This window comes from Paramormyrops kingsleyae, chromosome 23 (genome assembly GCF_048594095.1).
Source record: "Paramormyrops kingsleyae isolate MSU_618 chromosome 23, PKINGS_0.4, whole genome shotgun sequence".
NCBI lineage: Eukaryota > Metazoa > Chordata > Actinopteri > Osteoglossiformes > Mormyridae > Paramormyrops > Paramormyrops kingsleyae.
In genome coordinates, this window is record NC_132819.1 from 4,650,555 (window position 1) to 4,663,094 (window position 12,540).

Below are 12,540 nucleotides of genomic sequence, written 5' to 3' on the forward strand. Positions count from 1 at the left end.
TATGGGGGCGGGGCTTTTTTTTTTAAGAAGTGCATTAAAAAAAATAAGGGGGGGTGTCAAGTAAAATGACGTTTATTTACATTATATACAATGTGAATGTTTACAGGCACTGTGCTGTGAAGCTATAACCATGTGATAATTCTCAAAAAGTGTGGAAACCCATAAAGAAGAGATATGAGTGCGGTTCACATGTCGAAGTCTTGGGTGCTTCCACAGTCAGTGGAGTTCAGTGTACCTGCTTTGTTCAACCACTTGAGGGCGAGCTTTCCTTCCCCACCTGAACGTGTGTCGGCTACAGTCAAGCCAGAGCACAGTGTCAGGTCTTTTCAAGGGTGGGTTCGAAATACTAGAGAAGGCATGCAAACTGCTCATGGGACAAGGCACCGTGTGGCTCTGTGTTAGGATGCTGGGGGGGGGGGGGCTCTGTGAGTTAGGACTCTGCGCCTGTGCTCAGAAGGTCACCAGCTGAAATCCTGAGGCTGGCATGAGTGATTTCACAGTTTGTGCCAGTCGTTCCAGGGACACTGGTTGACCTGCCCTTGTGCGTCACTTTGGACAAAAGCATCAGCTAAATGTAGGGTTTGGCCACTCAAACCAGCAACTCTTGTTCATTTTAAAGGTCATTTAGCCTCCCAGCACCTTTGTAGCCATTACTTGAATCCACAGAGTAGAGAAAAAGTCTAACTTTGATAAAAAAAAAAATATATATACATCTTGACAATATTGAGTAAAGCAGTGTTTCTCAAAGCAGTCTTTGGGAACAAAAATGTAGACTCTTTGGCAGGGCTCTGGGAGAGAGCTAAAATGTGGACCATCTGCGGATCCCCGAGGATCAGATTCAGAAACACTGCAGTGAAGCAGCATAATAGAATAGTGTTGGAATGTGCAGATCACGTGACGATGGGAAGAAGTCGTCCTCCATGTTGCCACAAGGTGGCAGTAGTGTCACACTGGCGTAATCATTCTGCTGCTGTTCTGTGTTCGCCCCAGATGTGTCAGTGGGGGACTGTCTGTGGCGAGGGGGAGGGTGGACGGCGGATGGGCGGCAGGTCGTAGTGTCCAGGTATGTGACTGTTAATAGGGAGGTCATAATGATTCTGGAATGGTTCCTGTTCGGGGACGTCGGAGAGGGAGCAGCATTCTGAGGTGTGGGGGAAAAAAACATCAAAAGGAATGATTAGAACCTGGAAAGGCATTTAGTGGAATTTCGAAAGCTACATTCAAACAAGCTTCCCCAGACAAAAGGATGTGAGAGACCTTCCTGTCCTTTTTTCCTTCTCATCCTGTTTTAAAAACCTTTGTTTTCTCGTTTCACAGGAAAACCCCGTCAGTCACCACTGGTCCCTTCACACACACACTGACTTCTGATTGAAACTGGCTCCGGTCTCTTACCCCGGTGCATGGAGGGTGGGGGTGGGGGTGGGGGTGGCGACGGCAGGCGCATGTCAACGTGGGGCCGCTCCTGATGGGTGTAGGACGCCATCTCCATGTAGCTGCTCTCCAGGGGGTGGGCCGGTGGGGCGGGGGGGTCTTTGATGGTGGCATAGAGATTCTCACTATTCAGAGAGCTGTTGCTCACCGCGGAGTCCCTGGACAGGCCTGCTCAGGGAGGGGGGGGGGGGGGGGAGTCCCTTATTAATTTTCAGTTGAAATATGTGTTGACAGTGTTTTCTTGTTTGCTAATTAGGAGCATGGAAGAATTAAAGGTAACTATAGTAAATTCCAGGAGAATCAGGGTGTAGATGTGGGTATGGGATGTGGGTATGGGATGTGGGTATGGATGGCAGGGACACGTTTCATACCTTTGTCATAGAGTTTGCCAAGGGTGGCGCTGTAACTATAGCTGCGGTCTATTCCGAAGGCTCCTGTGGACACACACGGAAAACACGGCTGTATTAGAGAGACGGGGGCTTGGTGGGGCGGTGTGGGGCAGAGGTGGCTAGATCAGGTCCAGAGAGTAAAAGTCCAGACCATGATTTTGTTCCAGCCAACCAGTTGAGAATCACAGAGAATAAAGAATCACAGTCACAGGTTACTCAGCTGGCTGGTTGAAACAAAATCATGGTCTGGACTCTCTTACATGCCTCTGGAGGGGGGTGCAGACATACCCTGGGCCTTATGGGACAGCGGCTCGTGGTGCTTCCAGCGGGCCGGCAGCGTGGCCACACTGTCCCCTCCCAGGGGCCTCAGCCGCTCTTTCTCCACATTCTTCCCACTGAAGAACAGCTGCTTGTTGGTGTTCTGTTGGGGGGGAGGTGGATGATGTCAGCCTGATGTGTGTGTGGCCAACACGTGTCACCATGGGCCCCCCCACCCCACCCTTCCAGGCCCGTGCATATGTGCAGCACCATCAATGCCAAAAAAAACACGTCCGTGATGGCACACGTCCGACTCCACAACCTGACCATCTCTCACGTGCTGTAACCTTGCCATGACCTTGCAATGATACTATATACCACTAGGGGGCTCCCCAGTGCTGTTGTTTAGCAGTTGGATAACTTCAGAAAGCATATACTGCAACCTGATGTTATACCCATTACAAAAAACTTAAATTTATCAATTATTTTACTTGTATATTTCTCTAGCATTTATTTATCTTTGCCTCTTTGCAAAAGAACTTGAGAATTTTTTGAAAAAAAAATACAGTAAGAGACAGAAGTCCTAATTGTACGTAACCAAGGTAACAAGCGCTGACATGAGGATAAACGTGATGGCAAAGGTGGCCCACCTACCTTGACGTAGCCGAGGGGGCGGTCTTGGTTGTTGGGAACGTGGGGCAGGGGGGGTTGGCTCTGAGACAGCGTGTGGTAGCTGGGGTTCGAGTAGTAGTGGTGGTAACCGATGGCGACGTCTGGAAGACAGGGGCCACGGTGACGCACACAGCTGCAAGTGTTCGGCTGCAGTCAAACACTGTGGTAATTCCCACCAAATTCACCCGGGGCGACTTCAAACACATTCAGCAGAAATTCATCAGGCTGTGGAATTCCAGCACGCTGCCAGAGCAGCCAATATCAGCAGCGATCGCTACTGGGGCTCTCGGGGACGGCGTCTGGGCGAAAATCAGCCGTCTCCCCCGGACCTCAAGACAACCTCATTCAGCTGCTTCAGGTTTAACAAAGGACTGTAGGAACTGCTGACTGGAACAGCAGGACCGTGATGTACAGAGCTGGGCCCGGTTCTGTTAAGGTTTAGTATCAGTATTATGCTAATTTGAACTAATTAAGTCTCTTCAACTGAAGGCAACTCCCTTAGCAGAGGCTTTCATCCATGTACACATGAGAAACATAAAGAGACAGGGTGGGGGGTGGTGAGTGGCACAGTCCCTGTGCCCACAATCCAAAGGCTGCAGGTTCAATCCCCAGCCCCCACACCCTGGAGAACGAGGTGGAGGGAGCAAAGAAAAGCTTAAGTACAGTAATATTCTTGGGCATTTCACGAGTCCATATGAATTTCACCTACCTACTTCATTTTGCTCTTCATAGCACAAAATACACAGCACAGTCAGCCACCACCACACCCCTGCAGCTGAGAGACTTACCCAGGGACCCACAGCTGCTCTGTCCAGGCTAAGGATTGAACCAGCAACCTTTGGATCATGGGCACAGAGACTCAACCCACTGAGCCACTCTCCAGTATACCTCTACTTGTGTTTGAACATTTATAAAGCAAATCAGAAAGCCCATGGAATAACTGGGGGGAGGGGTCCTTGCTCGAGAGCCCAATAATGAGATCATATCATAGTGCCAACTATGGGGTTAGAACCCACAACCTTCTAATCACAGACACAGAGACTTAGCCCTCTGAGGCACTCACCACCTCCACACAGCATCCTCTGCCTGAACTACTTAGGCCATTGGGGGTTTATTTGGGGGGCAGGGGGGTAACTCACCTGGGACGGCGTACTCGGAGTTGATGGTGCGGGTAGCGGAGTAGGCCACGGCGGGGGTGCGGCTCTGCTTGTCCTTCTGTCGGCGCCGGTAAGCCAGCAGCAGGCACAGGAGCAACACCATCAGGGCCACCAGGCTCACGATGCCAGCCACGGCCCCCCAGGACACCTGCTCCCCTGGGGGGAGGGGCACCATCTCGCTCTCATCCTTCTCTGGGGGGATGGGTTCATGTTATTGCTATGTAGCATTAAACATCCTAATGGACCCATCATGTGACCTGGGGCTCCTGCTGGTGTCTGGATACTCAGTCAGTGATGTCTAACCACACCTGAATCACAAGTGCACACAACCGGGAGAGAGAATGCATGCTTGGGGGGGGCGGGGTCCCCTTAAATTGAACTCCCTACCCCCCCCCCCCTCCCCAAATATAATCTTATAGCATGTAGCTCCCCAGATCATTAGTAGTTCTCACTGTAAATAGACCTCGATGGAATTCCAGCCCTTACTTCCATGACATGGTGAGGTCACCTAGCACCACAATCCCTATTCCCCACTAACCTGCAAGAATCTGTCTGCAGACTGCAAGACAAGCATGGAGCATGTAGGACAAACTGACCAATCAGAGCACACTGGGCTCATCGGGGGTGGGACTTAAGTTAGAGTGTTTCGGACAAAGTGAATAGAGATTTACAGAATGAGAAAAAGAATGTGTTTTTAGAACACTGAAACATGAAAATCTATTATAGTACTCCCAAAAAATAAAATTGTGAGCATAATAGGACCGCTTTAATAAAAAGTCGTGGCACTTTCATGTCATAGTTAGACTGCCCACCAGGGGGGGCCACCAAGGTCTCTGACACAGTTTGTACACTGCTTGGACCTCTTCTGGACCTTTAAGTGAGAAGGCCATCATTAAAGCACATCATCTGAATGCTGGTGTGATGTGTAGACTGGGGACTCCTCTGTCCCACTACTGGGATTTTCTTTATTTCCAACAGCTGAATGATGAACAGCTTTTCAGGTCCAGACACCATAAACTGTACAGGATGTTCTGGTCACTAACACATCCTTTCTGCAAACTAAGAACAAGCTGCCAGCCACCACAGCACAGCTTGGGTGGTCTGGGAAGGCAGGCGGAGCCCTTACTGGACTGGCAGTGGGGGCCGGTGAGTCCCTGGGGGCAGGTGCATGCTCCAGTCACATGATGACAGGGCCAATCACACTGGCAGTGCTGAGCACAGCCCAGCCCATAGGTGCCTGGTGCACAGCCTGAACAAAATTGGTGGAAAATAAGAAAATAATATTTACGCAAGGCACTGCTAAATAAATGGAGAAAAAATATGTGTGAGAACAGGAGTTTGCATAGAGCATACATGGCCATTTTGCTGTGGGAATGTGTGATGAAAGTTTTGTGGGTAAACGGGCACATGTAGGGCACCTACGCAGCGAGCAGTCAGCCCCGGTCCAGCCCGGGAGGCAGTGGCATGTTCCGTCGTGATGATGGCATGTGGCATTGTTCACACAGCGACACACCCCAGCACACTGCTGGCCATAGGTTCCCATGAGGCATTCTGGGAAATGCAGATGTGCATCATGTGACTAGTAATGGAACCATCCACATTGCCTCACACCAATTCAGGGTCACCCCGCATAGCCAGGGTCAGTGACGTCGCTAACCAATATCAAAGTTCGGATTTGGGGTGGATCCCAGCATTCTTTTTAATTGACTGGTATTGGCTACCACAGCCTGATCTTTTTTTTTTTTTTTTACCTATACAGTTTTATCTTTCATTTATTTTTAGCTACACTACTGCACATTGGGTAATTTACTACTCTTACTGGTTTATTGTTTTTTAATGTTTTTTATTGCTTATTGTAATATTTCTACTACTACTTCTACTTACTTTTTTACTTTACTTTGCTTTTTTCTCCCTTAACTGGTTGTTGAGCAACTGCAACAAAATAATTTCCCTCTGGGGATCAATAACATTTTTCTGATTCTGATTCTGATTCTGATTAAATTTCCTGTGTCAATCCAACTCACATCAGTTACGCAGATTATACGGGTCCATCGCACGTTGCAGTAAGCCTGAGGCATAAGGATTGAAACTACACTCTATTAAAATGTAAGCCGTGCGGAAATTCTTTAAATTGGAAACTCAAAGTAGCTCAACAATTAAAGGAAGCTTCATGAACCATTTGCTATCTTTTCTTGACCCCCCTAGATGGTGCTCTTGGCTTGCTTGGTGCATGCTTTGAGCCCTTTTTTGAACAGCATCATCTAGTGGGTTCAGAAAGTACAGCAAGTACTTCAGGAAGCTTCATTTGGCCATCACTACCAACAAATAATGATGGGCAAATGATACTTATGAACCATTTGCTGTATTTTTTGACCTCACTAGATGGTGCTCTTGGCTTGCTTTGGGATATGCTTTGAGCCCTTTTTTGAACGGACAGCACGATCTAGTGGAGTCAAAAAATACATCAAATGGTTCATAAGTATCATTTTGCCCTACCAACAACTACCTGTAATGTTTGCAATGGTATACTTTTGAGAGGAGGCAGCAACAGAACATCAAATAATACAATGAATTGGGCACTTACAGAAACATTATAAGGAAGAATACTGCGATACTGAGTTCAACTCAGGTGAAGAATGCACTGATGTCTACTGTATGGGTATGGAAATTGAAATATTTATTAAATGACTGCATTGCATTTACATACTGAATAGATCAGATCAGATTGGGGTATCAAAAAAGTGGTTTGGGACATCCCTAGCCAAGACTCCTGATTTAATGACTGACTGTGTCACACAGCACAGGTCTCTGGGACTCACCTTGGTCACACAGGGGCCCAATGTAGCCTGGGTCACACTGGCACTGCCCTGTGACGTGGTGACAGGGGGCGGAGCTGGCACACGGGGGGCAGGACAAGCCGCACTGGGCGCCGTAGTTACCCGCAATACACACTAGTACAGACACAGGTACAGGTCATTCCACACAGAACTATCCAGAAAAATATATGGTTACAAACCTATTACTATTTCAAAGTGATACGTGAGCAGAAAGAGGGTGACAGGAATCTGTTACAGGAAACAAATGGACAGACTAATCAAAGCGCAGCAAAACCAGGAACGTTTCAGCATTGATGGTCGCCACACTCACCATGCTGACACTGAGCTCCCTGGTATCCGGGGCTACAGATGCAGCCCCCACTGTGCGGCAGGCAGGTGGCGCCGTTCAAGCAGAAGCAGGTCTGGTTGCAGTGGCGCCCCCAGGAACCGTCGGGGCACGGCTGGGAGCAACGCGGTCCTGTAAGGAGGGAGGAATATTTTTGTAATATTTGCTATATTCAATATCTGAAGCAGATTTTACTTTCACTTTTACTCAGGCTTCATTTTGCAGTGCTTTTCAACCCAAACCCAATCCTCAGCCACCACCACCCCCATCCCCCCCCGCCCCCAACCAGCTGACATTTTTGGATGCATAGGAGGAGAAATGGAAGAAAAACATGGACAGGTTTGGGGGGGTGGGGGCTCATCTGAGAACTGCTGTCTTAACTTGACAGCAAAGCGTCCATCAACCAGGCCCCACATAGAGTTCAAACCTGCAACCTTCTGTTAACCTCCAGACTCACTGTGGGCCCCTGCAGAGGGAGCATCATAATCTGAGAAACTCCAAAGTTTCACATCAGCTTCACTGTATCTGCGGCTCCACAGTCTGCTGGCGTTCTTCAAACGCAACTCTTTACTGCTCTTCACTGAGGAAGCTGCTTGTGGAAGTTTTACTTACACAGAAATGTTCTGAGGGCAGGATGAAAACTTATTGGTTCAGACAGATAACCAATCAGATTGTAGAGGACGTGAGTCCAAAACATCTGATTGGTTGGTCCTGTCTCATCTAATTGCTTGGATCCACCTCCTTCTCCTTCTCTGAACCAATACATTTTTTCTGCCCTCAGAACATTTTTGTGTAAGTAAAACTCCCATGAGTGAGGAAGCCATTTGTACCTCAGCTGGTACCAGTCAGGTACTAATTAAACCAGCCCTGGAGAGCCAACAAGGACCCCAGGATTAAGACATTTGCTCTGGATGGCAAACTAGTGAGGCCCCGGGTGTCTAGTGTTACCTGTCCATCCCGGCAGACATCTGCAATGGCCGCCAAATCGGTCACAGCCTTCTGCGTGGACGCAGTCGCACTTTTGCAGACAGCTGGGCCCATACGTGCCATCCTGTACACAACACACGCAAAAGCCGACCCATCAGTTGGCGAGGTCAACCATATGTCACCATGCCATTCAGAGAGCTCACTCACATACCCAGAGCATCTCCCTGAACAGATACGGAGCTGGAGCATGACAGAGGATATACACAGCAGAATACCCTCAAGGGTCAAGAATTTTTATTTGTCGTTGTGTAAGTGTGTCACACAATGAAACGGGTGCCTTTTCATTATAGCTTTCTGATTGAGACTCAAAAGTGGGATGCTAAGGAAAAAAGTAATAATACTAATAATATTGCTGACTTTTTTTGTTGTCTTTCACTTACTGGGCAAACCTGGTCACAGAGCGCCCCCTTCCACCCTGGAGGGCAGGTGCAGGTGCCATCGGCCGGATTGCAGGGCGCACCGTTGGTACAGAGACAGGTCTGATTGCAGCGTAACCCCCACGTCCCATTGAGGCACGGGAGAGAGCAGTCTGATCCCATCCAGCCTGCGGGGAGGCAAGGAATCAGCAGGGCTGGCTGTGGACTGAGCGTGCTCAGATGAGCAGGCTGATGCTCAGTCACGGTGAAGACAGAACATCCTTAAAGCAAAGGTAACTTGGAGTGTGTGTTTAATCGCCGTCCTCTCACCCTCTCTGCAGAGGCAGGTGCCGTCGACATGCGAGCACGCCAGGGCGTTAGCACAGTTGCATGTCAGCGCACAGTTCTTGCCGTAGGAGCCTCTGTCGCAGTGGCTCTCGCAGTGCTCCCCCTGCAGGTGAATATGACCACAACACAAGCATCACTCAGCTTACAGTGCGGTTCCGCAAAAAAGTCGTTGATAAATGAATGCATGCATGATTAATGTGAAATTATACATACAAAAAGATCGTACTGTAAATCGATTCTGATACTAGAAATAAGTGTGCAAATGATATATTAAAATTATATAAATGATTAATATAAATGTCATATAAATGAATCAGTTGTATTTTTTGCTTAGCTGATATTTTTCACTCAGTTCAACAGTAGGGTCTAGCTCTGAGACTCGTTCCAGCAAAAATGAGACATGCATGTTGTCCTTCATATGTCTTTATACTACGATGCCTTTCATTCTCTTACCATGTAACCTGGGGCACAGTGGCACTGCCCACTGACTGTGTTGCACATGCCCCCGTTCAAACAGAGGCACGGCTCCCTGCAGGCCAGCCCGTAGTAGCCCTGTGGGCAGGTCTCATTGCAGAAAAGCCCTGCCCACCCGGGCTGACACGTGCACTCGCCCTTCATTGGATGGCAGCTGGCCAATGGAGAAACACGTACCAAGTTTCAGCCTATCAGACCATTAGGTAGCTATTTTGGCATAAGCAAACAGCTGGCCACTAACCTTAGGGTGTGCGTGAGGTTGCAGAGGCAGGGCTGGTCACAGTGCACGCCGTAGACCCCTGGTGGACACATCCTGTCGGCGCACTGTGGCCCCCGGAATCCTGGCTCGCACAAGCAGCCCCCATGAATGTTGTAGCAGCGTGCCCCATTGGTACAGTCGCACACGCCCTTGCAGTCCTGCCCGTAGCTGCCCACTGCGCACTCTTCACTGCACCTGGAGGGGCACAATCACTCACTCCACAAGCAGCCTCTGCAGCAAGTAGCATAATACTAACAAATTGGGAAATACAGAAAGTCGTGGAAATCTGAATATTAATTGCAATATTAAAATTACCCAAGCTGGGTACTTACACTGAACAGCTTTAATAAATAAATCCAGTGAATAAACACACATTTAATAACTGTACATTTGGATCAGCTAAGCAGCTATTAAAATAATAACAGAGGAATAGTACATTTAATAGTAGGGTTGCCGTTTCACTAATGCTCACCCTGACAGGAAAGAGTGAGGCCTACATATAGACGCAGAGGGTCCGCAATAGTAATTCCATGTTTCCATGGGGCCGACTGTCCGAAAGCCTCTGTACCGATACGCATTAAAGAAGCCAACTAATGGGAACGGTGGAGCATGAAGGGCCCTGAGGTCCATCTCTGACGTTTATAAAACACGTGAAATGCTCCTTTACCTCGACCACGGAGTCCATCGCAGGAATCGTAATCCATAAATTATTAATTACACAGATTACCAAGAGAGAGGAACAAAGACAATGGAATAATATTCAAAATTTAAATTATATTTAATCCTCGGTAAAAAAACAAAAAAACAAAACAGATATTTTATGTGGTCCACTGATAATTTCAGGTCAAATTATTAAAGTTCCATCAGTTGTAAACAGCAGGGAACAATCTTACGGCTGTAAACACTAAACTCTTCCCTGCTTTGCCAGACGACCTCGGGACGACCTCGGGACGACCTGAAGTGGCCAGTGATGCTGAGACAGATGTTTGTATTTGATACTCATTTCATCCACATTTACGATATTTACTATAAAACTGCATTTTTACCGAGCAAAATAGTTCCAGACAACCATTTTCAGCATGACTCCCTTCTACTGGATGATGACACCAGCATTTAAGCCAGAGATGGAAAATAACAGGAAAACGTCCCATGGAAGGCAGCCTCAGTTCAAACGGTTCCAGGTTTCATGCCAAAACAAGAGTTTTGTACTGTGGCCAGGTGGTTAGCGCTACAGCCTTACCTCTCCTGGACAGTGGGTTCGAGTCCCACCTTGGTGTTTACGGAGTTTAAACGCTTTGCTTATGCAGACTTTCTGCCACAGTTTAAAAACAGCTATATGAACTAATATCAGTTGGTCCATATTTTAGCAGCTAAGAGGGAGCAAAAATGTGCAGCACCAATCAAAGCTTCCCCTGCTGTGTGTCACACACTTCCTGGGACAGATCCTCTGTGAGCTGGTACTCTATTAGAAGTTAAGGAAGATGGATGAATGTGACATCCGCCATGGCTCAGAAGATGACGAACAATACTGCTAACCCTGAAAATACGGCAGCTAATGCAGCCCAAACCTAGCCGGTAAGGAATGGGTCACAATAGGAGATCTACTGGCACTGAGGCAGTACAGACCTGTCCCCCGTGAAGCCAGCCGTACAGTGGCAGTGCCCGGTCTCAGGGTGGCACTGACCACCATTGTGGCACACACATTTCTGGGAGCAGCCCATCCCAAACCTGCCCTTGGGACAGCGTTCCGTGCACACTTGCCCCTAGGGGAGGGACAGAGAAGGACTCATAAGAGGCAGAGGTATTTAATGTGAGACAGCAGAATGCTTCAGTCTGTAGGGGGCGATGTGGATTACAGAACAACATCCTGCACTGTAATTGTACCGTGGTGGCAGAATTAACACAGCAACCGGTCGGATGTCTGCTACTGAGAGCGGAGACTTCGAAGTGTCCAAGCAGAATATTAAATATCACAAGTATTAAATACCAGAGCAACATCCAAAAACCATCTATAGAATCCTCTATGGAAAAATAACCCAGAGTAATGCTGTGTTCTGATACTATAAGACTACAGGGACACACATTCATACACCCACAAAACAGCAGATGGATTTAGCAGTCAACAGAGGCCAGGCGTATTTTGACCAGATGGTTTTGAACGTTAAATGTGTTAAACTCTTCAGCCATGATTATTTTTTGAAGAAGAAGCTGTACTTACCGTCCACCCTTTGGGGCATGTACAGACCCCCTCCCCTTGGCAATACCCCCCATTCTGACAGGGGCACCGGAGGCGGCATCGATCTTTACGACAGGCTGTGTCACAGCTGTGGAAGAGAGATACATGGGCTTAATGACCGTTGGCAGCTGATGGTCATCCACATGGATGAGGCAGATGGGCCTAATAATAAATAATAATAATAGGTTACATTTATATAGCGCCTTTCACAATCTCAACTCACAGCATCCCAGTGAAGCCTTCGTTGCACCGGCACTCCCCTGTCTTTTGGTCACAGGTGCCTCCCGTCCCACACCGGCACTGCTCCTGGCAACCTTGGCCGAAGGACCCCCTGGGGCACATCTGTTCACAGTGGGGCCCACGGTACCCCGGGGGACACCGGCAGGAACCTGTCAGGGCATCGCAGAGGCCCCCGTTCTCACACCTGCAGTTCTGCTGGCAGCGAGGACCCCAGTGATTCTCATCACAGGCTGCAGGACAGGAAAAACCCCGGGGACACAGAGTCAGACCTTGGGACTGCAGGACAGGGAAACCCCCGGGGACACAGAGTCAGACCTCGGGACTGCAGGACAGAGAAAACCCCAGGGACACAGAGTCAGACCTTGGGACTGCAGGACAGGGAAACCCCCGGGGACACAGAGTCAGACCTCGGGACTGCAGGACAGAGAAAACCCTGGAGACACAGAGACAGGCCTCAGGACCATAGGACAGGGAAAACTCTAAGGACAGAGTCAGGTTCCAGTGGGTGGCTCAGTAGTGGGTTAGGCCTCCATGACTGTGATCGGAAGGTCTGTTGTACAAATGCCATCCT

At 48.6% G+C, this 12,540-nt stretch overlaps 1 protein-coding gene across 5 annotated transcripts in view; it reads right to left on the reverse strand.

Moving 5' to 3' along the window:
- Positions 1–56: 56 nt before the first annotated feature.
- LOC111853504 (uncharacterized) overlaps positions 57–12,540 on the reverse strand; it is a 35,844-nt gene continuing 23,360 nt past the window's right edge. For all 5 annotated transcript variants that reach the window (XM_023830466.2, XM_023830463.2, XM_023830465.2 and 2 more), the window contains exons 6-23: positions 11,953–12,199; positions 11,712–11,817; positions 11,120–11,256; positions 9,476–9,688; positions 9,214–9,388; positions 8,743–8,863; positions 8,437–8,600; positions 8,018–8,120; positions 7,055–7,201; positions 6,727–6,858; positions 5,330–5,458; positions 5,034–5,156; positions 3,890–4,099; positions 2,733–2,851; positions 2,109–2,241; positions 1,803–1,865; positions 1,393–1,599; positions 57–1,141 (exon numbers count right to left, since the gene is read on the reverse strand). In XM_023830466.2, coding sequence (XP_023686234.2) covers positions 996–1,141; positions 1,393–1,599; positions 1,803–1,865; positions 2,109–2,241; positions 2,733–2,851; positions 3,890–4,099; positions 5,034–5,156; positions 5,330–5,458; positions 6,727–6,858; positions 7,055–7,201; positions 8,018–8,120; positions 8,437–8,600; positions 8,743–8,863; positions 9,214–9,388; positions 9,476–9,688; positions 11,120–11,256; positions 11,712–11,817; positions 11,953–12,199 — 2,675 coding nt within the window. In that variant the 3' untranslated portion in view covers positions 57–995. The remainder of the gene's footprint in view (positions 1,142–1,392; positions 1,600–1,802; positions 1,866–2,108; positions 2,242–2,732; positions 2,852–3,889; positions 4,100–5,033; positions 5,157–5,329; positions 5,459–6,726; positions 6,859–7,054; positions 7,202–8,017; positions 8,121–8,436; positions 8,601–8,742; positions 8,864–9,213; positions 9,389–9,475; positions 9,689–11,119; positions 11,257–11,711; positions 11,818–11,952; positions 12,200–12,540) is intronic.